This window comes from Bolinopsis microptera, chromosome 6 (genome assembly GCF_026151205.1).
Source record: "Bolinopsis microptera isolate Bmic1 chromosome 6, MBARI_Bmic_1.0, whole genome shotgun sequence".
Taxonomy (NCBI): Eukaryota; Metazoa; Ctenophora; class Tentaculata; order Lobata; family Bolinopsidae; genus Bolinopsis; species Bolinopsis microptera.
Window position 1 is genome coordinate 17,174,957 of NC_087077.1, and position 26,085 is coordinate 17,201,041.

Here is a 26,085-nt window from a genome sequence, read left to right on the forward strand (position 1 = left end):
AAAACATCACATTTGTCAGAAATACGGTGCAGCCTGTGTTGTAGACTCATCTTTGAATGAAAACAGAGGTAAACGTAACTTTGGGCATCGCCTGGAAAAGGATCGTGAACTTATTTTCAGTATCAACTGTGTAACGAAACTGTTCGAAAAAGATTTCAAATTTCAGGCTGTTTTTGTGGAAGAAAGTTTGATCCCGACGAGGATATTCGATCACATATTATATTTGTGTGGGTTGAGAGAGGTTCCACTGGTCAAGGGACAAGTCTCTTTATATCTATCATCTTGTCTGGGCAGGAAGAAGGTTGCTATAGCAGGGATACCTGCTGACACAGATGTAACATTCAGTGTGCTAGTTTCACCCACCTTACCGTTTGTTAATATGGATAAATTGCCAGAATTGGTAGTGCGAATTGAAGATGTGACACCGTCTGCAGAGGCTGTTAAAAGAAAGAGGTTAAAACAGGAATCAAAGGAGAAAAAGAAAATTGCTAAGAAAATGGAAGTCGATTAGAATTGATGGAGTGATATGCAAGAAGATCTAAGTTTGTAGGGAACTTAATCGCTTCTTGCTTCCCTTTTTGACAGTTTTTATTCAATTACTCAACTCTTGAGTGATTCTCCACTCTCCAGTTTCCGCAATTTTAGAAATTCGCATCGATCTTGATCCCTATTCTGATTCGTTTTTCTTCTTAAAGGAATTGTATTTGAGCTTCAGTTAGTGCCTTATATACTCACCACCTCGCTTTTAAGTATGTGTGATAGGAGACCCCCACTAACTTCACCTTTAAGTATGAGTGACAATAGACCCCACTAACCCCACCAACCCACCTTTAGGTATGGGTGACAGGAGACGACTGTACAACCTCCAGTCGTCCAGGGGAGACGGTCACCTTGTTCAGTCCGTCAGTGACGACTATGACGACGAAGACCTCCTCCTGTCTGGCTCCCGACGACAGTCCCCTTCTTTCAACTACATCAAACTCTGCGTCATAGTCTTTTCTATTGTCGCTATTTTCTCGTCTGGCTTTTTCTCTCACATTTTGATAGTCAGCTTCGGTAAACCAGCCTCAGAACACAAGATAGACAATATAGCCAGCGTTATAGACCCCGCCAAGATAAGGGAGTATCACATTGAACTTACAAAGCATACTCATCTCGCTGGCACGCCCAGAAACTACGAACTTGCCCAGTACATCGCCAAAAAATTCCACGACTTTGCCTTTGACAGTGTCGAGTTAAAAAACTATTCAATCCGGTTACCATATCCAGACAAAAACAAGCCGAATGTAGTAAAACTGTTTGATTCGTCAGGTGTTGTGAGGCACACTTGTAGAAGGATAGAGAAGCCATTGACCGAGTTTGAGAAGTATAATCCCACCACACCCCTGTTTAACGCTCACTCTAAGCCAGGAACTGTGAAGGGGCCTGTTGTTTACGCTAACTATGCTTCTAAGTCTGATTTTAAGGTGCTGCAAGATCAAAACATCACTATAGAGGGCAAGGTCAGTGAAAACATTGCGGGTATTTAGTTTGAAATTTTGGCTGAACTCAGTTTTATGTTAATCATGAAAGTTGATAATAATAGCAGAAGTAAAATACTGAGCACACGATTTGGCACCAACATAAAGTTTTATACATGCATTGATGTATATACATATAATACATAATATTATACCTAATATTTACATAATACGCTCCGTCCTACATTATTATAACATATTATTATCCTCCAACACTACCCTCCCTATAGGTAGTTCTAGCACGATACGGAGGAATATTCCGTGGGAACAAAGTGCAGAATGCAGCTGAAGCTGGAGCCCTGGCAATTGTCCTGTTCAAGGATCTAGCTGACCCTGGAAACAAGGAACGGTTCCCTCTGTCTGAGTTCGCCCCTAGTTCCTCCGGGGAGCGGGGCACTGTCGGCCTGTGAGTTTTATTTCTTATATTTCAGGTTTATAATATGATAATCGGATTATAATTTAGATTTGGGAACAGATATTTACCCTTGTGTCTGTTCTGTTCTACAAAACTGTCTACTAGATAATATCCGGATATTTTCTTCTACGATCACATCTTCAGTCTGCATTTCTTACATTTTCTACATTCCCTACATTTCCTTTCAGCTCAGACGGAGACACAGACACACTCGGCTGGCCCTCAGTGGAGAACAGTTTCATTAAAGCAGACGGAGAGTTGTATTCAGCTGCTATCATATCACAGCCTATAACTGGAGACGATGCTATGGTGCTGCTCCGAGCCTTGTCAGTGAACACAGGTTAGTTGTGGAGATCAATGCAGGGTTAATTAATATAATGCATGGTTAATTAATATAATGCAGGGTTAATACATCTTTGAATTAAAGTATGAATTTCCTGTATGTTACAATTTTTAGGGAGTTTGATCATTTGCATATTCTGTCATATATTAGTAATATTTAATCTAGTTAAACAGTATTTTCTGATTAAACAAGAGATTTCAAGATGTCACAATGATGTCACAATGTCATTGCACTGCTCAAATTTCAATTAAAAGAATATCACACACGCATTTTTGAAATTACGTTTACCTTACTCGGGAATATTATAACCGGGATAAAGTGGTGGGTTTTGGAAGATTCCGCCATATTTTTCCCGGTCAAAAATTTTACCAGTCATAAAAAAACCCGCCGACTCAGATTATGGGGTTCCAAGGGGGTGGTGATCATCATATTTTACCTGAAGTCTCATATGTGCTAGAGAAGACTTTTGAAGCAGTGGATGGAGGGCTGTAACTTTATTGGCGGTTGCTACCATAATTTCGTTATAAAAATCACAATTTGGTTATAGAAATCAGATTTCAGGGTGGACCATGATTCTCACTTCTCTTGCCCATGAATCAGTGAATTGTAGAGAAGAAAACAATTTATATGTTATAGAAGAAAACGAAAATAATAATAATATATAACATTAGACGATTAGACGATCTCAGTATGATTAGTGACATTTCTCCTCAAGTTCCACAAAACCTTACGTCAAGCCAGACCAGATGTTCAGGCATATCTAAGTCTTACTTTTACAGAGCACACATTCTTTGGAATAAACTCCCTTATGAATTAAGGGAAATCTCAAGGCCATCCGTGTTTAAAACCCATTTAATTAAGTACCTCTGGACAGTTCTAAACGACCATATAACATCCTCTGACAGTTAAACAATTTACCTTAATGTAACTATATTGTCTAAATATAAATTGATAAAAAGTATAATTAATAAAATATGTTAAATAAAGTGTGTTTATAATTATGATTTATGGTACATTGTTATTTATTATATTTATATTTTAGGCTGTAACCTTTAAATTAGTTCAATGGAATAAACCTAGCATGCCTGGCCTTGGTTGCAGCATCGCTTCACTTATAGGTGCATTTAGGGCCCGATGTAATTGCTATGATCAGTTTACTGGTCAACTGGTGTTTCGGTGTCCCTTATTTTGTTTACACTCGGTCACTTGTCAAGGCATGTAAGGTCATTCGGCGATATTTTCTTTGAAATAAAATGATGTATTTGTGTAACAATTTGAAAGTTTATTGATTTAAAAAAAATATATATATATTATAATAATAATGTCTCTAAATAGTGATCGCTTCTCGTGTGCAGTGTGTAGACTAAAGAAAGAGGGAGTTTTTCCCGTTAAAGTAACTTGTGGCCACATCCCGTTAGAAGTGAGTAAACTGTGCCACTATTTCATGGTCCACGGTGGATTGATTACTGGAGCAGTTGAAGATGCAAAGCCAAGACGTTCCCCAATACCAAGCGGTGGGCAGGAAATTAAGCTCCGGCTGACCTTCAGAGCAGTAGCCCCATTAGCGGACAAAATGAAAGTCTTGTTAAGACAACAATACAACTTCGAATTTGATGGTCAGCAGCTCAGGGGGATATCAATAATGATAATGGCGGGGACATTAGCGATAATGAGAATGAGAATACGCTTTAATGAAGATTTGACTTATTATTGCTTAGATTTATTTTCCTTTATAAAATAGACGTGTCTTTTTTTTCTATTTCTGAGTAATATCAATAACTGTAAATTGAAATAACTTCTTTAACAAGTAACAAAAACAGAAATTTCGGTTGAAAATTTGTTGACCTCTGAAAAAAAACTTGAAAGGTCGGCCACCGGTAAATACATGACCGGGATAATTTGGCGGGTTTTGGGAAAGTCCGCCATATTTTTCCCGGTCATTAATTTTCCCAGTCATAAATTAACCCGCTATAATATTCCCGAGTAAGGTAATCACTTGAAACGTGGTCTGTGGAGATATTTTTCAAAGTAACTCAAAATGCAGATAAGTCATAAAAGTGATGGTAGAAGTATAATTCTTTATAAAAATAAACCAAAGACTAAGATTACATTACACATACAAACTGGAGAGGACTATAATCATTTACAGCCTAAGCGAAAAGGTCTTCCGGATCATAAGGTCCTGAGCCCCAGACCTGAACTTCAAGGATATGTAAGTGTTTAGCAAGTTTCTGGTGTAGAACTATCTCTCTGGCATAAGTCGGGTCACTCTCCGGTACATCGAACTGGTAAATGGGTTTAGCACTTATTGCTACACCTATCATTTGAACGTCAGCAAAAATCCGAGTTCCAACGAATTGCTCCTGGCAGCAAAATCTTACGTTCCAGACTTTTACTCGGTGGATGCGGAAAAGTCCGCCGAGATGAATGGTCAGTTTGTTGTTGGGGCTATAATTATTAGTTTTCGGGTACGTCTGTATGCTTTCAATGGCACGTTTGTCAAATATGAACTGTCCATCCACGATGAGGTCAGCATCACGGCCAGCGTCCGCATAGCTGGTCTGATCCACCATCTTGTAGAGAGAGATGAGCCGTACTTCAGATGTCATTTGTTGTTGTCTACCCTTTACCTGGTGAGGTTATGGTTACAGAGAAATAAATTAACTATTATTAAGTATTTATTTCATCAACAATCAAGTTGGTGGTAAAAATAATTAACATTCAACATGTTCTACGCGGCTAATTAACAACCGCCTAATCAATCAACTTGTCTGATGTTTTACTGTTAACTGTTTACCGTGGTAAGATCCCCTTGCACTTTCTTTATCAAGCCTTTTTGAGAGTCAACTTTATATTCCAACATTCCGATTCTATCTTCTAATCTTTCCAGACTATTTTTTATCTCGGCGATGTTCTGAGCAGACGAGACGGCTTGTATCTTCACGAGAGACAGTGTCTCCATCAGAATCTTCTCCAGTTCTGACCATGAAGAAGGTGGAGGGAGTTGAAGGGTTTCCTCCTTCAGCTCCAGTCCCTCTCGTGGAGGGAGTTGAAGGGTTTCCTCCTTCAGCTCCAGTCCCTCTCGTGGAGGGAGTTGAAGTCTATGTTCTGATTATGATTTAACGAAATTAATGGAATAGGTTTAACGGAAGACGATCAAATTTTACTCGCACCTGTTTAGTTACCTTAGTTACCTACCTAGTTACCTTCATTAGCTTATCAACCAGATTATCAGTATGGAAAGGAGGAATAACCTTTGATGCGATGTATTTAATTTCTTAAAGTTATCCAATATTCCCACTCTCTTCAGGTTTAAAGCTACCAGAGGAGTGGCAGACGGGGTTACTAGGGAACACGTCATCTGGTATCGGAACTGGGGCTGAAGATGGACCACAACTTGAGGTGAGACTAAGAGGATTTGTTGAATGTTGGTAAAATGATCTGGAATGGCGCGGACTGTACAAGTAAAGTGTAAAACACGTGTTATTTTGTCAAGTAGTGTGATCTGGAGTACTTACCAGAATCTCAAGATTTTGATGACTTTTATTTCATTTATTCCTCCATATATTATTTCTTATATTTCTTTGCAATAACCAAGGTGCAGATATCGACTACCAGCATAGAAAATGAGTTCACCAAATGCTTTTAAATTGATCAGTTAACTAATTAATCAACTAATTAAAAGGTAACGGTAAATGTGGATATTAGAAGAGTTAATATAACGAACGTTATTGGGACAATCACTGGATCTTTAGAACCTGATAGATGGGTAATCTTAGGTGAGTTGAGGTTACAATGATTCCAATGATGAGTGTAATGGAACAGTACATTTTGATTTACTATTTTATTTAAATAATGCTTTCGTGTATCCTACATTTTACAAATATTTCACCAAATTTCCGATGCAACAACGGAAAAACAATTATACTTATTCCGCCAAATGTTTCTTTGTGTTTCCCCTCTCCAAGTTTCCCATTATCCAGGTAACCATAGAGACGCATGGACGTACGGAGCAATAGATCCGAGTAGTGGTACAGCAGCTGTCATAGAGGCTGGCAGGGCCCTCTCACACTTTCTCAATAAGGTAAGTAATGATAGTGTAAATACTTAAATAATAGGTGGTTAGAACTTGGGCACTAAGATTTGATTCATAATAATAATATATCACAAGGTTAGTAATAGTAAGAGGCACGTTTTGCCCTCTCGAAAGTCGAATGACTTGTCAACTATAATTGAATATACCCCTTACTAATAATGTTAGAACGATTCACACGTCCCCACTGATATAAAGTCCAGTGTTAATCACTATTTCCAGGGCTGGAGACCTAGAAGAACAATAAAAATTCCTCGACAGCTTTTTAAAATTCGTACAGTTCGGCACCTTTTAAAAGTTCGTACAGTGCGTACTGACCAACTATGCTATTTCCAGGGCTGGAGACCTATAATCACTATTTCCAGGGCTGGAGACCTAGAAGAACGATAAAGCTAGCCTCGTGGGACGCAGAAGAGTGGGGTCTGATCGGCTCCCTGGAATGGGTAGAGGAGAACCGGTATATACCTTCTAGTCAATCTCTTGTCCCCCAACATATTTGATCTAAAGTTCGTGCTAGTTATATATGGTAGAGGAGAACAGGTATATACCTTCTAGTCAATCTCTTGTACCCCAACATATTTGATCTAAAGTTCGTGCTAGTGATATATGGTAGAGGAGAACAGGTATATACCTTCTAGTCAATCTCTTGTCCCCCAACATATTTGATCTGAAGTTCGTGCTAGTTATATATGGTAGAGGAGAACAGGTATATACCTTCTAGTCAATCTCTTGTCCCCCAACATATTTGATCTAAAGTTCGTGCTAGTTATATATATGGTAGAGGAGAACAGGTATATACCTTCTAGTCAATCTCTTGTCCCCCTAGATATTTGATCTAAAGTTCGTGCTAGTTATATATATATATAATATGAAATATATTTTTGTCTGCTTTAATTGATACTAAATAAAATTGTTGTTTTCTTGAAATTGTTGTTTTCTTGAACAGGGCGCTACTGGAGCACCGGGGCGTGGTCTACATTAACACGGACATTGCGGAGGGGGGAGAGTGTTTGAGGGTGGATGCTACTGGCTCGCCTCTCTACCAGAACCTCACTGGTACTGTGTGATATTATTTACCTGCTACATATAATAATGTTATATTAATGCTTTTCAAACACTATACATAATGTTATATACTACGTAATATTATATTATATACTACCATAATAATATATTAGTATCATATTAACTATACTACTGAGTAATTAAATTATCGAGATAAAAACATCTACATCATCACAACTGATTCTAAGTTTCCACTTCTTCTAAATGTATCCCCCAAATAAAGTGCGCCTTAACTAAAACACCCTCCCAGGCACAGTACTGGGTGCTGTGAACAACGAGGGTTTCCAGAGACTGGATCTGTCCGGTAGTGGGTCCGACATGTACGGGTTCTATTGTTACGCGGGGGTCAGTGTGATCAACGTTAACTGCCAGTCGTACGCTGATGTTTATCATACTATCTACGATGAGCAGCAGTTGTTTGAGGTCGTGGACAAGGATTACAAGAATTTAGCTAAAGTCGCCTCAAGTTTAGCGCAGGTACTAATGATTGCTATGAATGTACGTAATTAATTGGTATAAACGCTTAATCAATAAGTAGGACTATTCCAAGGTTTCTATAGTCAGTTCTCAATAGTATTAAGTTAATTATTAATATATATAATATTAATTATTAAGTATTAAGTTAATTATTAATACCCGATATTCCAGTTAGTTGTCGGGGTAAGTGAGCCGGCCCTAGTACCCGGCAGAATTGTGGAATACGGAAACAGAATACAAGAATGGTGGGATATGTTGAAACCTAAGATCTTACAGACCTTCACTCGTCTGGACATTGACGAGGAGCTGATTCACATATTGGATAATACCTTGTTTGAGTTGGGGAGAGCCGCTAACACTTTCAAGGTGTGTTGTGTATATAATGTGTCTTTTAGTTGTGTCTTTTAGTTGTGTCTTTTAGTTGTGTCTTTTAGCTTCGTATCTTTTATAATGGGGGGGGGGGGGGGGGGGGGTGTCACGTCCGTCTATGTCCGCTTGTCTCATAGAATCCAAAAAGGACAGGACATAGGCGGACATAGACGGACATAGGCGGACATAGGCGGACATTAATGGACACCTAAATTGCTAAATAAAATGTTCAATTTTTGCTGTTATAGGGGGATCATGTTTTTGTCCGTTCGGTACCCTATATTTTCAAAACGGACATAAAAATAGAGCGGACAAAAATGGACAAAAACGGACAAAAATGGAAATAACATTTAGATGCTTCCTCCTCCTACTCTTCCTCCTCCTCCCCTGGGTCTTCCTGATCTTCCTCAGTCCTCTTCCTCCTCCCCTCCTCAGTCCTCCTACTCCTCCTCCTCGTCCTCAGTCCTCCTCATCAGTCCTCAACAGTCCTCCTCCTCCCCAGTCCTCCTCCTCCTCCTGAGTCCTCCTCCTGAGTCCTCCTCCTGGGTCCTCCTCCTGGGTCCTCCTCCTCTTCATCCTCCTCCTCTTCCTCCTCAGTCCTCCTCCTCATCCTTCTCCTCAGTCCTCCATCCTCCTCCTCAGTCCTCCCCCAGTCCCCCTCCTCCTCCTCCTATTCAGTCCTCCTCCTCCTCCTCCTCCTTCTCAGTCCTCCTCAGTCCTCCTCCTCCTCCTGAGTCCTCCTCCTCCCCCTCCTCCTCTTCCCTCTCCTTCATCCTCCTCAGTCATCCTCCTCAGTCCTCCTCAGTCCTCCTCCTCAGTCCTCCTCCTCCTGGGTCCTCCTCTTCATCCTCCTCCTGGGTCCTCCTCGGTCCTCAGTCCTCCTCCTCCTGGGTCCTCCTCCTCATCCTTCTCATCAGTCCTCCTCCTCCCCAGTCCTCTCCCAGTCCCCTCCTTCTCCTCCTCCTATTCAGTCCTCCTACTCCTCCTCCTCCTCAGTTCTCCTCAGTCCTCCTTCTCATTTCTCCTAAGTCCTCCTCCTGAGTCCTCCTCCTGAGTCCTCCTCCTCCTCCTCCTCTTCCCTCTCAGTCATCCTCCTCAGCCATCCTCCTCAGTCCTCCTCCTCCTGGGTCCTCCTCCTCCTCTTCATCCTCCTCCTCGGTCCTCCTCGGTCCTCAGTCCTCCTCCTCCTGGGTCCTCCTCCTCATCCTTCTCATCAGTCCTCCTCCTCCCCAGTCCTCTCCCAGTCCCCCTCCTTCTCCTCCTCCTATTCAGTCCTCCTCCTCCTCCTCCTCAGTTCTCCTCAGTCCTCCTTCTCATTTCTCCTAAGTCCTCCTCCTGAGTCCTCCTCCTGAGTCGTCCTCCTCCTCCCTCTCAGTCATCCTCCTCAGCCATCCTCCCCAGCCATCCTCCTCAGCCATCCTCCTCAGTACTCCTCAGTCCTCCTCCTTCTCAGTCATCGTCAGTCCTCCTCCTCAGTCCTCCTCAGTCCTCCTCCTCAGTCCTCCTCAGTCCTCCTCCTCCCCCTCCTCCTCTTCCCTCTCAGTCATCCTCCTCAGTCATCCTCCTCAGTCCTCCTCAGTCCTCCTCCTCAGTCCTCCTCCTCCTGGGTCCTCCTCTTCATCCTCCTCCTGGGTCCTCCTCGGTCCTCAGTCCTCCTCCTCCTGGGTCCTCCTCCTCATCCTTCTCATCAGTCCTCCTCCTCCCCAGTCCTCTCCCAGTCCCCTCCTTCTCCTCCTCCTATTCAGTCCTCCTACTCCTCCTCCTCCTCAGTTCTCCTCAGTCCTCCTTCTCATTTCTCCTAAGTCCTCCTCCTGAGTCCTCCTCCTGAGTCCTCCTCCTCCTCCTCCTCTTCCCTCTCAGTCATCCTCCTCAGCCATCCTCCTCAGTCCTCCTCCTCCTGGGTCCTCCTCCTCCTCTTCATCCTCCTCCTCGGTCCTCCTCGGTCCTCAGTCCTCCTCCTCCTGGGTCCTCCTCCTCATCCTTCTCATCAGTCCTCCTCCTCCCCAGTCCTCTCCCAGTCCCCCTCCTTCTCCTCCTCCTATTCAGTCCTCCTACTCCTCCTCCTCCTCAGTTCTCCTCAGTCCTCCTTCTCATTTCTCCTAAGTCCTCCTCCTGAGTCCTCCTCCTGAGTCCTCCTCCTCCTCCTCCTCTTCCCTCTCAGTCATCCTCCTCAGCCATCCTCCTCAGTCCTCCTCCTCCTGGGTCCTCCTCCTCCTCTTCATCCTCCTCCTCGGTCCTCCTCGGTCCTCAGTCCTCCTCCTCCTGGGTCCTCCTCCTCATCCTTCTCATCAGTCCTCCTCCTCCCCAGTCCTCTCCCAGTCCCCCTCCTTCTCCTCCTCCTATTCAGTCCTCCTCCTCCTCCTCCTCAGTTCTCCTCAGTCCTCCTTCTCATTTCTCCTAAGTCCTCCTCCTGAGTCCTCCTCCTGAGTCGTCCTCCTCCTCCCTCTCAGTCATCCTCCTCAGCCATCCTCCCCAGCCATCCTCCTCAGCCATCCTCCTCAGTACTCCTCAGTCCTCCTCCTTCTCAGTCATCGTCAGTCCTCCTCCTCAGTCCTCCTCAGTCCTCCTCCTCAGTCCTCCTCAGTCCTCCTCCTCCCCCTCCTCCTCTTCCCTCTCAGTCATCCTCCTCAGTCATCCTCCTCAGTCCTCCTCAGTCCTCCTCCTCAGTCCTCCTCCTCCTGGGTCCTCCTCTTCATCCTCCTCCTGGGTCCTCCTCGGTCCTCAGTCCTCCTCCTCCTGGGTCCTCCTCCTCATCCTTCTCATCAGTCCTCCTCCTCCCCAGTCCTCTCCCAGTCCCCTCCTTCTCCTCCTCCTATTCAGTCCTCCTACTCCTCCTCCTCCTCAGTTCTCCTCAGTCCTCCTTCTCATTTCTCCTAAGTCCTCCTCCTGAGTCCTCCTCCTGAGTCCTCCTCCTCCTCCTCCTCTTCCCTCTCAGTCATCCTCCTCAGCCATCCTCCTCAGTCCTCCTCCTCCTGGGTCCTCCTCCTCCTCTTCATCCTCCTCCTCGGTCCTCCTCGGTCCTCAGTCCTCCTCCTCCTGGGTCCTCCTCCTCATCCTTCTCATCAGTCCTCCTCCTCCCCAGTCCTCTCCCAGTCCCCCTCCTTCTCCTCCTCCTATTCAGTCCTCCTCCTCCTCCTCCTCAGTTCTCCTCAGTCCTCCTTCTCATTTCTCCTAAGTCCTCCTCCTGAGTCCTCCTCCTGAGTCGTCCTCCTCCTCCCTCTCAGTCATCCTCCTCAGCCATCCTCCCCAGCCATCCTCCTCAGCCATCCTCCTCAGTACTCCTCAGTCCTCCTCCTTCTCAGTCATCGTCAGTCCTCCTCCTCAGTCCTCCTCAGTCCTCCTCCTCAGTCCTCCTCAGTCCTCCTCCTCCTCCTGGGTCCTCCTCCTCCTCCTCCTGGGTCCTCCTGGGTCTTCCTGATCCTCCCCAGTCCTCTTCCTCCTCCCCTCCTCAGTCCTCCTCCTACTCCTCCTCGTCCTCAGTCCTCCTCATCAGTCCTCAACAGTTCTCCTCCTCCCCAGTCCTCCTCCTCCTCCTGGGGCCTTTTCCTGGGTCCTCCTCCTGGGTCCTCCTCCTCCTGGGTCCTCCTCCTCCTGGGTCCTCCTTCTCCTCCTCAGTCCTTCTCCTCCTCCTCCTCAGTCCTCCTCCTCCCTCTAAGTCATCCTCCTCAGCCATCCTCCTCAGCCATCCTCCTCAGTCCTCCTCCTTCTCAGTCCTCCTCAGTCCTCCTGATCGAATCCTCCTGATCCTGAGTCCTCCTCCTCCTCAGTCATCCTCCTCCTCAGTCATCCTCCTCAGTTCTCCTCCTCCTCCTCCTAGGTCCTCCTTCTGGGTCCTCCTCCTCCTCCTGGGTCTTCCTCAGTCCTCCTCCTCCCTCTCAGTCATCCTCCTCAGCCATCCTCCTCAGCCATCCTCCTCAGTCCTCCTCCGTCTCAGTCCTCCTCAGTCCTCCTGATCCTCCTGATCCTGAGTCCTCCTCCTCATCAGTCATCCTCCTCCTCAGTCATCCTCCTCAGTCCTCCTCCTCCCCAGTCCTCTCCCAGTCCTTCTCCTTCTCCTCCTCCTATTCAGTCCTCCTCCTCCTCCTCCTCAGTCCTCCTTCTCATTTCTCCTAAGTCCTCCTCCTGAGTCCTCCTCCTGAGTTCTCCTCCTCCTCCCTCTCAGTCATCCTCCTCAGTCATCCTCCTCAGCCATCCTCCCCAGCCATCCTCCTCAGCCATCCTCCTCAGTACTCCTCAGTCCTCCTCCTTCTCAGTCATCGTCAGTCCTCCTCCTCAGTCCTCCTCAGTCCTCCTCCTCAGTCCTCCTCAGTCCTCCTCCTCCTCCTGGGTCCTCCTCCTCCTCCTCCTGGGTCCTCCTGGGTCTTCCTGATCCTCCCCAGTCCTCTTCCTCCTCCCCTCCTCAGTCCTCCTCCTACTCCTCCTCGTCCTCAGTCCTCCTCATCAGTCCTCAACAGTTCTCCTCCTCCCCAGTCCTCCTCCTCCTCCTGGGGCCTTTTCCTGGGTCCTCCTCCTGGGTCCTCCTCCTCCTGGGTCCTCCTCCTCCTGGGTCCTCCTTCTCCTCCTCAGTCCTTCTCCTCCTCCTCCTCAGTCCTCCTCCTCCCTCTCAGTCATCCTCCTCAGCCATCCTCCTCAGCCATCCTTCTCAGTCCTCCTCAGTCCTCCTGATCCTGAGTCCTCCTCCTCCTCAGTCATCCTCCTCCTCAGTCATCCTCCTCAGTTCTCCTCCTCCTCCTCCTAGGTCCTCCTTCTGGGTCCTCCTCCTCCTCCTGGGTCTTCCTGTTCCTTCTCCTCCCTCTCAGTCATCCTCCTCAGTCATCCTCCTCAGTCATCCTCCTCAGCCATCCTCCTCAGCCATCCTTCTCAGCCATCCTCCTCAGTACTCTTCAGTACTCTTCAGTACTCTTCAGTACTCTTCAGTCCTCAAAATGTTTGTCCGCTAATGTCCACCAATGTCCGCTAATGTCCACCAATGTCCATCCAAGTCCGCCAATGTCCGTCCGGGTCCGCCAATGTCCGTCCGAGTCCGCCAATGTCCGTCCAAGTCCGCCAATGTCCGTCCAAGTCCGCCAATGTCCGTCCGTGTCCGCCAATGTCCCAAAAAACACGTCCGTTGTCTCATAGAATCCAAAAAGGACAGGACATAGGCGGACATAGACGGACATGACACCCCCCCTATAATTCATTGTTGTTGCTCGGAAGTTGACATCATTAAAACAGTTTTAACCTAAGTTCTCAAGTTCTGTCGTACTTGTCTGGCTTGAAAGTTCCAGATAAACTAACAATTACTTCTACAGTCGGAGGTAACAGACAAATTGTCATCCGACAGTTCAGCGCTTGAAGTGAGAAGAGCGAATGATAAGATACTCCAGTTTGACAGAGCATTCCTTGTGGATCAGAAGATACCTGGTACCATGTTCTATTCTAGGAATGTTCTAGTGTCCCCCTCTTCTACTAACCTTTACATGGGTGAGAGCTCTTTAGTATTATAAATATTTAATTATTATCTAATTAATCGTTAATAAATAATAATAGCTCGTTATTAATATTAGGGGGGGGGGGGGGGGGGGTAACATTTTTTTGTTTTTTTTTGTTTAGGTAAAAGTAATTTTTTGAAAAAACAAAAAACAAAAAAATACGTTATATTTCCTTAAAAGATATTTATGATATGATTGTTATCTTTAAAAGTCAAAACTCACACAGTATCGTGTAATATTGTGGTCTTAAATGATATCTAGTATATTATCTTCGATTTTTGTCAGCGACTTTCTTTTCTTCTGAAACCGCACCATAATAAATATTGACAGTATTGTATAATATTGACCAAATGACAATTATTGTCTGTCTGTTCTTAAACTTTTAAAACCATATTTATTAACCAGATAATCGTCTACCCCAGGTTCAGGGTTTCCGGGGCTGCTTCACGCCGTGTCTCCAACAGCCACTAAGCAAGAGATACTCACCCAGCTTGAGTATGTCAGATGGGCGCTGCACGCAGCCACTGCTGTTCTATCCTCTTAACTCCGCAATCATTCCAAGTTCTTACCGCCTTATTCAGTCATTCTGACGCTTTTTATGGGATATTTTGATGGAGGGAATTAAACTTGAACAGATTGGGGGGGGGGGGGGGGCAACCATATTAAAGTATATTAAAGTATATCACCGGGTCAAAATCGGAGAAAATCCTACATTTTAATATACTTTAATATACCTACAATTAGAAGATTTATATTCTTCGTTAAGATTTACATGATGAACTATATTTTTCACTCAGATTCGCAAGATAAGCCTGTTTTAGGACTAGTACATGAATTTCCATCCAGATTGGTCAAAAATTGGCTGAGCTATGAGCTTTAAAAAATATGCCCATATTTGGGCATACGCTTTTGCCCAAATTCGCTTTTGCCCAAATTCGATAAAATTTCAATATTTTTTAATGAGACTAATTCTATGTGAAAGATATAACTCAGTGTTTGTTGAATATAGTGGATACTAAGTAAAAAGACCTCCATGAACAAAATTGGGAAAATTGCACATAATATCTCGGTTCGGAATACTAGCCAAAATGACTTCATTAAAATTGAAATAACTCCATCAGTTTTCAATATTTTTTCAAGAACTTTTTGGAATCGATTAAGAATTGCATTTCAAGCTTATTTTGGGCAACAATTTTTGATGTAGGCCTCCAAGGAGATAGGGATATAATAAAGTATATTGTAGGTATATTAAAGTATATTAAAGTATATCCCCGGGTCAAAATCGGGAAAAATCCTACATTTTAATATACTTTAATATACCTACAATTAGAAGATTTATATTCTTCGTTAAGATTTACATGATGAACTATATTTTTCACTCAGATTCGTAAGATAAGCCTGTTTTAGGACTAGTACATGAATTTCCATCCAGATTGGTCAAAAATTGGCTGAACTATGAGCTTTAAAAAATATGCCCATATTTGGGCATACGCTTTTGCCCAAATTCGCTTTTGCCCAAATTCGATAAAATTTCAATATTTTTTAATGAGACTAATTCTATGTGAAAGATATAACTCAGTGTTTGTTGAATATAGTGGATACTAAGTAAATAAAGACCTCCATGAACAAAATTGGGAAAATTGCACATAATATCTCGGTTCGGAATACTAGCCAAAATGACTTCATTAAAATTGAAATAACTCCATCAGTTTTCAATATTTTTTCAAGAACTTTTTGGAATCGATTAAGAATTGCATTTCAAGCTTATTTTGGGCAACAATTTTTGATGTAGGCCTCCAAGGAGATAGGGATATAATAAAGTATATTGTAGGTATATTAAAGTATATTAAAGTATATCCCCGGGTCAAAATCGGGAAAAATCCTACATTTTAATATACTTTAATATGGTTGGCCCCCCCCCCCCCCCCCCCCCCCCCCCCCCAGATTCCTGAATTCCATCTGATTATTATCTTTTAACCAGAAAAACCTTTATTTGTGCTGGATCACAATCAGGGGATATTTATGTTTATGGTGAGAATTAAAAAGTAGAAAGGTCCTTATTTGAATTAATTTATGAATTTGTTTTTATCTAGCTATTACATTTAATTGTACATAATGTCAAGTAGTTTAATTGATTCGAATTTTACTGCTGCCAATTTTAAAGTGCAAATCTTTTAACTTCATTGTATGCCGAGTACTGAAGTAAGTTTCAATCAATTGTAGCTTTGTGTTTATTGGCTATTGATTTTTTAGGAGTGTTTTTTCGTCGTTTAAGTTAAGTTTTTATGTTGATTACTAGTAAATAACGTTGGTTAACAATTATAAATTAATCTTTCCGTGCTTGCGTGTAGACGGTGCAGAATTCAGGTCAATTTTGTTTTTTCTCCGTGTTTGGTTAAATCGCTGCAAATCTTTATCAATTAATCAACTTTTAATAAATTCTTTTGGTATTTCTGTAAGATATTATAAAGCATATAGTAAAAGATGACTGAGTATAAAATACATTATTATTGCCAGCGAAAAATTATGATTTTCGGTTAGTGATATCAGGTTATTCTGCTTTTGCATTGAATCTGTTTGTTTTTGAGCAATTATTTTATGTGTTAATAATATGCAAAACTTTGAAAGTATGTTGTATATCTGATAACAAATCATTGTTTGACTATATATTTTAAAATTCATTGTTTATCCCACTTCAGGGCTCTACCTCAAATTCTTTTTCAAGATTCATTGCAAATAGTTTTAAACTAATAATAAAATTCACAACATTTTCACAAATGATGTCTGTTAGGTTGAGTTATGTCGTTTCTAGAGGAGATATCAAAGTTGACGACTGCTGCTCCCTCTATTGACCCGGAGCTCGTGGGATTCGCTGATCAAAGTGCTTTTATTTCTTCAAAATCTACCGTGAGTTGACTCTGTTGATATTTCGTAATTTTGTTCTAGAATGGCTAAAAATTGTCCTTCGTAATATTATGTGAACAATCGCCAATATCAAAGATTATTATTTAACAAATTCACCTACCGCAGGCGAGACCGTACCACATACTCGATGACGCTGATGTTGGAAAACCAATATCACGTGACGAGCTCTTTAAAACAGATGAGATAGATGAAGGGGACGAGGAAGCAGCCCTCTTCTTGTCAAAAGGTTTAGATGATCAGATGATGGGGTCAGATGACAGTGACACGGATGGTGAGAGTGATGAAGATGACATGGTGTCCAGTGATGGAGAGGATGGAGAGGATGGAGAGGAATCGGGTGAGGGCTACCAGACCGGTGATTCAGAAGAAGAAGATGTGGTGGCTGCGGCTGGTGGTGCGGTTGCTGAGGAAGACGGGGAAGATGAACTTCAGATGGTTCAGCAGAGAGATAACTTTTCGGAAGAACAAAAACGAGATTCAGTCAAGTTCCAGATTAATTGTTGGGACAAATTAGTTCAGCTCAGGCTTAAACTGCAGCCGTGTTTACAGGAGATATCAAAACTGCCGCCCCCAGAAAAACGTGTGAAATACATGTCAGGAGAGGTGTCACAGTCTCACAGACAGAAGATCATGACAAACGTTCAAGGTGCCCTGGACAAGCTTCTAGATCTTCAAGAACAGCTTATTGGCTCTAACTCTGAGGTGAAGGCTATTCATTCTGGAAAGAAACCTGTGGACGATGATGAGATCCCATCTGATACAGACGAGGAAGACGGTGAAGAAGACGAAGAAAAAATGTCACCGAAGAAACAAAAGCGAAAACGAAAGCAAAATTCTGATTATTATTTGTCTCACGCTAAAGAAAATAGTGAAAAGCTTGAACAATTCAAATCGGACACAATTTTGCACTGGTATGAACAGACAAAAGCAGTGGCAAAGAAGTCGTCATTCATGAATAAGGAAGTCAGTGTTCTTGATCAAATTGATCACATCCTCTCAAACAAAGAACGATTGACTACCCGAACAAATCAAAACCGTAACACTGTCCATTTCTTTGGAGAATCAAACACAGAAGCAGATTCGCATCCCTATATCTTCAATGACGACGATTTCTATCAGCAACTTCTTCGAGAGATCATCGACAAAAAGATGGGAAATATCGACAATAATGATCCTGACACTATGGGTCGCCAGTGGGCAGAACTTCAAAAGCTAAAGGTAAAAACGAAAAAGAAAGCTGTGGATACAAAAGCGAGCAAAGGCCGGAAGATTAGGTACGAGGTGCATTCGAAATTGTTGGGTTTCATGGCTCCAGTTTCATTAGATTCGTTGAGTGATGGTCGACAAGACGAACTTTTTAAATCCTTGTTTGCCTCAAATTTGTAACGGGTCATATCTTTATAATTTTAAAATCTTATACGACGCATAGTTGTTTATTAAGTTATTAATATATTGACGAAGAACTCAATGTTTGGTTATGTGATTATAGATTGCGATTGAGCATCATCTCATAATATCTGATGATATACATTTTAGTAACGTTCAGTAATTGTGCTGGTGCCTCAGTTAAACGAAACGAAGTTGTTTTAATGATTCTCCAACTTAATTTAAAATTCAAACTGACTAATTTCTTTACGTTAATACATTTGTAAGATATTACGTTTCTCTAATACAATGATTACCTTACAAGACTTTTTTGTGGCGGACCAATTTGCGACGACCGAAATTTTGGCGGTCCGAAAATATGGCGAAATTGAACAAAAACCGTCAAATTTCGGACGTCACAGAAAATAAGGGTATTTTTCATCATTTTTTGTGACAGTAAGCAGTAAGGAAATTTCTGAAATTCGGCAAAATCATGTTCAAACTTAGTCTGTATTAAGACTGTAAGACTTTCATGTTAGCACATACGTGTATTTTAATGCAAATTTAAACTGTATTGCTTGACATTCAATTCGTCATTGGTGTGGTGATAATTTGTCCCAAGATGCCAGAATTTATTTATTTATTTTACTTGATATTACTTTTAAGAAACAAAATAAAGCAGTGAAGGCACAGTCATTGAAATAAGCTAAAAGATAATGCGACGGATTCTATTACGACGACCGAAATTTTGGCGGTCCGAAAATATGGCGAAATTTTCGGAAAACCGCCACATTTCGTACGTTATAAATATGTCTTGTAAGGTATGCTTACACTCATATCTCATCAGGATGTTGGACCATGAAACTGAAGGGTGATGAATAAAAAAAGAACCTCACAAATCGAATCTCTTGCCCGACCGAAACCCCTCGAATACATCCCTCAAGCAAAAGCCAAGATTCCAACAACTACTTCCGAATGGTTTCTCTTCAAAGGTCAGAACGTTTACAGGCAATTGACCCTAAACTGGGGACGTAAACTCGTGGTTGGGGCGTTTCCTTTCATCGCTTATTTTAGTGTCACATTCTTCGACTATCGGCGAACGAGGTACAACTTTCAGCTTCAGCAAGCTGACTTCTTTAAGCAGTCTGTTGCTTGCATTGCCAATAGTCCGGAGGTAAAGGAGGCGTTTGGTACGGATATAAAGCTAAAGAGAGCCTCCTACTGGACTCTTGCTTCAGGGTTTGTTCCATGGGTAAGTAAGTTAAGGAGCAATAAATAATTCGATTTATTTTAATGATTCTTTTTTATCTCCTTTAAGTTGTCCTTCTGTGCTCACCAACCATGTTAATTACTTATTGGACAATTTAGATTCGATTCATGATTATTAAGTTTTAATCCCTGATGTGTAATTCTAATTTAATTATTCTAATTATAATTTAAATTACAGATTAAGGAACGACACGTGTGGTTAGGATTCTCGAGTCTTCGCAGGGACGGTTGGATTAGGATGGGACTGCGCAGGACGGACTTCATCTTGGACAAGGAATCTGCAAGACTTATTTCAAGTGATATTGAAAGTGGACTAAAGAAAGATTTACAGATTTCATTGGCGAAAGCAAAGGAGGTAGGCGAATCTGAAGGTACAAATCATGAAGAAGTATCTAGTGATGAAGTCAGGGAGACTACTAATTTGACTGTAGAGTCTTCTGAAACAGCTACTGAAACAACTACTAAACTAGTACTCAAAGAAACAGTAGAAAATGAAGCTAACGAACTGAACGAGTCACCGTCAATAAAAGAAGACACTATTCTGAAGGATTCCGAAAAGGAGGTCTCACAAGAAAATAACTCAGACCAAAACCTCAGCTCTGATGAATCCGAACCAAGTGGCTCTTGGAAAGAGGATCATTCACTAACTACACAAGAACGTATCGCTGAACAAGTGGCAGAAAAAGAAACCAAAGACAAACTCAGTCACGATCAGAGCCAAGAGTACATGGCTGAAATGCGGCGACTATACCCAACTCTTCCGGAGAACTTTGGTCAAAACGATCTGGAGCAAGCTGTTGCTCTGAAGAAAGATAAACTGCTAGACGGCCAGATATTCAACAACACGTGGGATTTACTGAGCTTGTCGATTCACCCTGATAAGGCGGGTGACGGCCAGACCTTTGTTTTGTGGGACCCTGAGAAGAGTTACGTTGATCAAGCTGATTATTTCATTGATACAGCCTGGTTATCTATAAAGAAACCGGGGTTTATGAGAGCGTCCAGTGTTGCTGTTGTGGACCAATCTTCTACTGTGGCAGAAGCTTCATGAAGGTTCGCTAATTTGTTAAGTTTAGGTTATTATTATTAAAACAAATTTCTGTGGCCCTGAATTAGTTAATTTATTATTGAGAGTTGAGACGTAGATCAGTTCGATATTCGAACATTTGATTTTGTACGATCTTCAACTAAACTTGATTTTTGTATGTTACGGAGTTTCACTGTTTATTTAATTATTTTCTTAACGTTTTTCAATGCGACATGATATTGTAAAACTGACGAGTTAGACGTCTACATAATAATTAGAACAATGTGCATGCTCATGACTATTTATTCAACCAGATAAGATAACACACTATCATGTAGGCAGATAGCAAGATCATGGGGAGATGGCTACTGAAACTTCTCTTTTTCACCTTCCTACTTCTCCCTGCTTCACCATTTGTTAACAACATAGCTGCTGGAGGCATGTCCAAGTTTCTAAAATCAGTCGGTGAAGCATTTGGAGCAATGTTTGACTGTTCCTACACCTGCCCTAACGGGGGCTACCCTATTCCTATCCCTGGCTACGTGCCAAAACCAAACGGTTGCGGAACTGCCGCTACAATGTTCACTAAAGAACTAGCCCGGTTTCTACCGTCAGTCCACGAGTGCTGTTCCCATCACGATACTTGTTATGGCACCTGCAAGGAAGAACGGAACAGCTGTGATAAGAAATTCCGGAAATGTTTGAAGGAGATCTGTGTGGTAGCTAAGCAGATGATAAAAATGGCGGGAAGTAAGTTCAATGCGGAGGAGATTTGTCAGAGTGCTGTAAATGGTTTGTATGCTGTAGTGGCCGGTGCTGGCTGTAATTCTTATAGAAACTCACAGAAGGAAGCTTGTCTGTGTGTTGGGGGAGCCCCAGAGTTGTAGGGGGGGGGAGCCCCAGAGTTGTAGGGGGGGGGGGAGCCCCTGAGTTGTAGGGGAAGCCCCTGGCTTCATTTTGTTTTTATGTTGGAAGACTGCATAACTTTTTGGAAAAGTGGGCATCATTCATCACGGTTGTGTTTTAATATTAGATGGGATGGACTGGATAATTCTGTGAATATAATTATAGGCTGCTTTTTAACAGACATGAACAGTTTTACTTTTGCTTAATTTCAAATTTATAGTATTATTATTTGTAAGTGTGATTGTGTTTATAACGAACTTACAACTATGATCTTTGTACATGTAGAGATATTTAAATTATAAATCATTGATATTTAATAATCGGCGTAACTGCCTTTGATTTCTTTCATAGTCCCGTCAGTGATTTTTTCTGAACGATAATCTAGAGTGGTTCCTATTTTACTTGGCAGGTGAGTAGTGAGCACCGTCCATATCATTATTCACAGCATTGGTTCAATTATCTCGTTCAAGTTTACTAATATAGTATAGAAAATACTCAAGTATAGTGACTTCTGGGGCACCCTGTACTGCTTTAAAAACATGTCAATCTCTTTAACTTTAAGCATGTAACTTGTTTCAAACACATATCTGCTTGATGTTCTACTCTAACTGACATTTGCAGATTTATTCTCCACTTACCCGTATTTTGTAGTAGTAGCACTTATTCCCAACTTACCCGTATCTTTTAGTAGCCATGCAGAACGACGAACTAATCTGGCAGAACATCAACCTCAACTTCTGTTCCTACAAAGTGAAAGCAAAGCAACAGAGACAGACATTCTGTAAGAATGAGCACAATGTAACTGGTCTCTGCAATAGACAGTCATGTCCGTTGGCTAACAGCAAATACGCCACTGTTCGGGAGGATAAGGGTGAGTCTTTATTTACAACATGAACAGTGTAACTGTGTGCACAGTGTATTATACATAGTGCACAGTATAGTGCACAATGTACACTATTCTGTGCACTATGTGTAGTGTGTAGTTAACACTACCCTGTGCTCACAATCACATAGATCTGACTAGCTCAGATATAACTAACTTATCTTTCAATTCCTTGACATGGTTGAATCTTTTTAGAGGCGAGAGGTTTCTTGTTCTGTAATGAAAACATTGAATCACGTGATAATAAACTTCAGGAGTTTGTTATTTGTACATGAAGGTGATAGAGAGAGCCCACAGCCCCAAAGAAATGTGGGAAAAAATAAAACTCCCTAGGAATTACGAAAAAGCTCTTGAACTTGTAAGTTCATTTCTAATTTCATAAATCTCGTTATTTTATCCCGCACGATGATATTTTGATTCCATATCCTACTTTATACACCCTGTTTAATCCTAGAGCTCTTATCAATTTGAGCAATTAAATCTTTTTTTGCATTATTCGAAAACAATTCCTTTTCAGATCGACAAGCATCTGATATACTGGCCACAGTTCACCGTGCACAAATGTAAGCAGCGGTACACGAAAATAGTACAATATCTGATCAGAATGAGAAAGTTGAGAAAGAAGAACGTTAAGAAGCTAGTGTCACGTGATCTGAAGGTTAGAATACTGACAGTTGTTGGGGGGGGGGGGGAGGCGAAGTGGTTCAGTTTCTTGTTTGTTTAGAACAAAAACCTGTTTGTCTACTTATTATATGTTTATCTGCACTGTTTGTTTTATAAATCTGTGCCCTTCAAAGGAATTTTGTGAATTTACGTAATGATGTTGATAAAATTCAAGGCGTCAGTTCCGAATTCCGATTAAGGGCAGGGCTCCCAACTAAATAGTCAGAGGTTGCTTCTTGTATTGTTAGTTATTTAGTCGTTAAAGTTAGAAGAAAACAACAATTCATTATTGTATCTAGAATAGTATCTTATTTCTCACTCTTAACCTGTAACTCTTCGCTTAAGTTAGCAGATCATACCATAGCTTAACTCTCGTCACTTCACAGATGGAGAAGAGAGAATCGAGGAGGGAGGCTAAGGCTCTATCTGCAGCCCAGCTTGACCAATCGATTGAGAAAGAATTGTTAGAAAGGTTAAAGAAGGGTACTTACGGAGATATCTACAATATTCACAAGGATGTTTTCGAGAAGCTTGTCGATGAGGTACGGTTAAAAATTTCACAGAATTTACTTGAAATACTGTTCTTTATTTAAAGCGGGAATATACTGAATTATTAGTGATTCTTTCCGCTCCTTTTTCGAGTCACATTGCATAAGTTTAAAGGACCAGTTAACTCAAAAAAAAGTTATCCTCATATTTTGACAGATTGTGACAAATAGCAAACTGAGCAACGAGTCGAAATTCCTAAATCTCTAATTGCTCTCTAACGCGTGTAATTAGCGTTTGTATTATTTTGGCGATGACGTCATAAAGTCCCTTGCGCGCACAGAAGAGCTCGTGAGACTGTATTTTACAGGTAAAAATGGACATAATACAATGTTTCTCCCCTAAATAACTCGAAAAATAAGTGTTTTAGGGTACATGTTGCTTCATAAGTTGTATATAAACATGGCCATTCTGCACAATTTGCCATCATTCAAAAATCTGTAGGGCCTTCATAGCCCAATTTACAAGATACCCATACTTTTGCATGATTTCTGGAACCGGAAATCAGTTTTTCGCCAATAACTGAAAAAGTAAGCACTTTAAGGCATCTGTTTCTTCGTAAGTCATATATAAATATGCTAATTGCGGTTCTTTTGCACCCTGTCTAAAGACTCTATCACGATCCTATCGAAAATGGGCTCAGCACCACGCCCAAAATGGTTTTTGGCAAATTTCTCGAAGAGTAAGGATTTTACTTTTTAGGCCATGTGTTGCTCAGTAACTCCTATATAAACATGCATATGCCGCTTCGTTTAAGCCTATTTAGAAGTCTACGACCTTCAGAAGCAAAGGGTCGGTTACGTTATTGGGTCAATATCGGCGTGGTCAATATGTCTCCAACCGAAAATCGTTTATTCATACTTTTGAGAAGGTCTTTGCAAAATTTCGTGAGTATACGAAAATTTGCAGGTTCAATTCCATAAATGTCCTTAAATGACTGGACTACACTAGTTTAGAGTTAACTTTAGAGAAACTCATAAATCATTATTATCTAAAATTAAGCTGTCAGTGTCCATGATCAACCTATGGCTACAATGTTTTACATGAAAATTGAAATGTAAAAATCAGGAGTAATATAATAAGTGTATTTCTAGATTAAAGTGCTATCTCATAGTTTAAGAATTGTATAGATTAACGTATGTCGTTTAGCCATCTAAGAATCGATCGTGCCGCAATATATATGGGCTATGGCCAAAGAATAATAGGGTCTTGGAAATTCTATATTTGTTCAGTGGGTCGATTGACTGAACACGTTTGCACTTGGTATTTAATTTTACCAGTAGTTTATTTATGTTATGTACCTACCGATGATCATACAAGTAGGACGATAACTAGGTAAGTCAAATTCAAAACACACCGCTCACCGTACACTCCAATCAGTATTACGTATACCGGGTATTTTTCAGTTCCCACGGCACCGTTCTGATAGGAGCTACTTCTACTAATGGTCCCATGGGAACGGCCGTAAAATAGCCAGACTTCATGTCTCCTGTACTGTCTGGCACGTGTGGATTAAAGTAAGAAATTTCGCTATGCTAAAAATATAATTGCTCTCGGAACTATGTCTTTTAGGATAGCGAACCATTTGACTGCTCGCATTCTTCCGAACAACTGTAATATTATATTACAGAGTTACACTCTGATCAGCTATATTTAATATATAGCACATTATTTTGTGTATTAGTTTCATGGACTGGGGAAAAATAATCGGTACAGTCTCCCTTCGTTTTAATGAAGCAATGAAAACAATCCAAAATTATCACATATGACATAACTTGTAATAGCAGAAACTTTCTAACCGTACATTCACCCGCCACTGTTCAAGAACTTATGTCACTGTTTAAAATCCTGACGTGAGCACTGTACATCCAATCAGCTATTCATATAGTTAGGGTGATAGCCAAAACTATAAGGATTTTGGAGAACTAGGGAAATAGTCATAACTCTAAAATTTGAGTGAGTTACACGTGTTTTATTGACGATGATAAACATTTGTGCATTGTATTACGCTATGCCAGCGCGCACTGAGGGACTTTATGACGTCACGCGGCCACAGCTTATTATTGCAATAACACGCGTTACACGTAAGCTAGAGAGTTGGTTCTTTCGGCGATACAATTTTTTACCAGTTTGTCACAGCTGATTTAAATCTTAGCCAAATTGGAGACTACAAATTTTTCAGTTAACTGGTCCTTTAACTATTTGAATATATAGTCCTATCATAAATTTGCAGTGCCAGCGCCATACGTAATAACACATTTACTTTGACTCAGGAGGAAGAAGAAGAGGAGGGAGAATCTGAATACGTTGAAGATTTCGACGAAAGCGATTTGGAAGATATTGAGGACTACGAGATGGAAATGGAGATGGAAACTGCTGGAGCTAAGAAAAGAGTTAAAATAACTGAATAACAAACTTTTTAAATGAAACATCTGGTTTTTATATTCTTCAGTTCAGAGATTTTTAGGCTGTACTTTCCTGATCGATTGCGGTTTTTGGGTAATTTATTCTGACTTAAAATTCAATCTATGCCATATTCATTCCTCTGCCTGTTTTAGTTTTACTCTATAATGACTGTCTTTTTATTGAATATTTAACTTAAAATTAATTTTCAATCGCATTTGTTTACGAATTCTGCTCAACAATAAAGTACTTTAATTTTAAATCTTATCTTTCACATGATATTAACATAATATTAACAATTAACATATTATAAATATGTTTCAAATTATGTGATCTCACAAA

The 26,085-nt window shown here is 41.5% G+C and overlaps 6 protein-coding genes across 8 annotated transcripts; 5 read left to right on the forward strand and 1 right to left on the reverse strand.

The window, feature by feature from the left end:
- Positions 1-835: 835 nt before the first annotated feature.
- On the forward strand, positions 836-16,401 carry LOC134816621 (N-acetylated-alpha-linked acidic dipeptidase 2-like). 2 transcript variants are annotated; one of them, XR_010160428.1, is made up of 13 exons: positions 836-1,502; positions 1,751-1,926; positions 2,124-2,275; positions 5,589-5,680; positions 5,964-6,057; positions 6,262-6,362; positions 6,737-6,828; positions 7,318-7,427; positions 7,687-7,913; positions 8,085-8,279; positions 13,577-13,748; positions 14,179-14,423; positions 15,588-16,401. XR_010160428.1 is itself a non-coding variant. In XM_063825553.1 (12 exons), the coding sequence occupies exons 1-12, from the start codon at positions 837-839 to the stop codon at positions 14,298-14,300; spliced, it is 2,199 nt and encodes a 732-aa protein (XP_063681623.1). In that variant the 5' UTR covers position 836; the 3' UTR covers positions 14,301-14,974. The 2 variants fall into 2 exon arrangements, 1 of the variants encoding a protein (XP_063681623.1); XM_063825553.1 differs by lacking the exon at positions 15,588-16,401 and having other exon boundaries at positions 14,179-14,974.
- LOC134816624 (uncharacterized) lies at positions 4,330-5,372 on the reverse strand. The gene is made up of 2 exons (XM_063825557.1): positions 5,076-5,372; positions 4,330-4,908 (listed from the first exon to the last, which is right to left on the reverse strand). The coding sequence occupies exons 1-2, from the start codon at positions 5,238-5,240 to the stop codon at positions 4,429-4,431; spliced, it is 645 nt and encodes a 214-aa protein (XP_063681627.1). The 5' UTR covers positions 5,241-5,372; the 3' UTR covers positions 4,330-4,428.
- A 144-nt stretch (positions 16,402-16,545) lies between the features above and the next one.
- Positions 16,546-18,680, forward strand: LOC134816493 (protein AATF-like). Its single transcript, XM_063825354.1, has 2 exons — positions 16,546-16,663; positions 16,787-18,680. Exons 1-2 carry the CDS (start codon positions 16,556-16,558, stop codon positions 18,065-18,067), a joined length of 1,389 nt encoding a protein of 462 aa, XP_063681424.1. The 5' UTR covers positions 16,546-16,555; the 3' UTR covers positions 18,068-18,680.
- Positions 18,681-18,891: 211 nt separating this feature from the next.
- Positions 18,892-21,801, forward strand: LOC134816435 (uncharacterized). 2 transcript variants are annotated; one of them, XM_063825272.1, is made up of 3 exons: positions 18,892-19,298; positions 19,494-20,368; positions 20,681-21,801. In XM_063825272.1, exons 1-2 carry the CDS (start codon positions 18,921-18,923, stop codon positions 20,364-20,366), a joined length of 1,251 nt encoding a protein of 416 aa, XP_063681342.1. In that variant the 5' UTR covers positions 18,892-18,920; the 3' UTR covers positions 20,367-20,368; positions 20,681-21,801. The 2 variants fall into 2 exon arrangements, with proteins under 2 accessions (XP_063681342.1, XP_063681341.1); XM_063825271.1 differs by lacking the exon at positions 20,681-21,801 and having other exon boundaries at positions 18,898-19,298; positions 19,494-20,520.
- LOC134817455 (group XIIA secretory phospholipase A2-like) lies at positions 20,696-21,229 on the forward strand. Its single transcript, XM_063826595.1, has one exon. It carries the CDS (start codon positions 20,696-20,698, stop codon positions 21,227-21,229), a length of 534 nt encoding a protein of 177 aa, XP_063682665.1.
- Positions 21,802-21,936: 135 nt separating the features above from the next.
- LOC134816623 (protein MAK16 homolog) lies at positions 21,937-25,911 on the forward strand. Its single transcript, XM_063825556.1, has 5 exons — positions 21,937-22,119; positions 22,386-22,489; positions 22,649-22,789; positions 23,181-23,336; positions 25,614-25,911. The coding sequence occupies exons 1-5, from the start codon at positions 21,942-21,944 to the stop codon at positions 25,749-25,751; spliced, it is 717 nt and encodes a 238-aa protein (XP_063681626.1). The 5' UTR covers positions 21,937-21,941; the 3' UTR covers positions 25,752-25,911.
- The last annotated feature ends 174 nt before the right edge of the window (positions 25,912-26,085 follow it).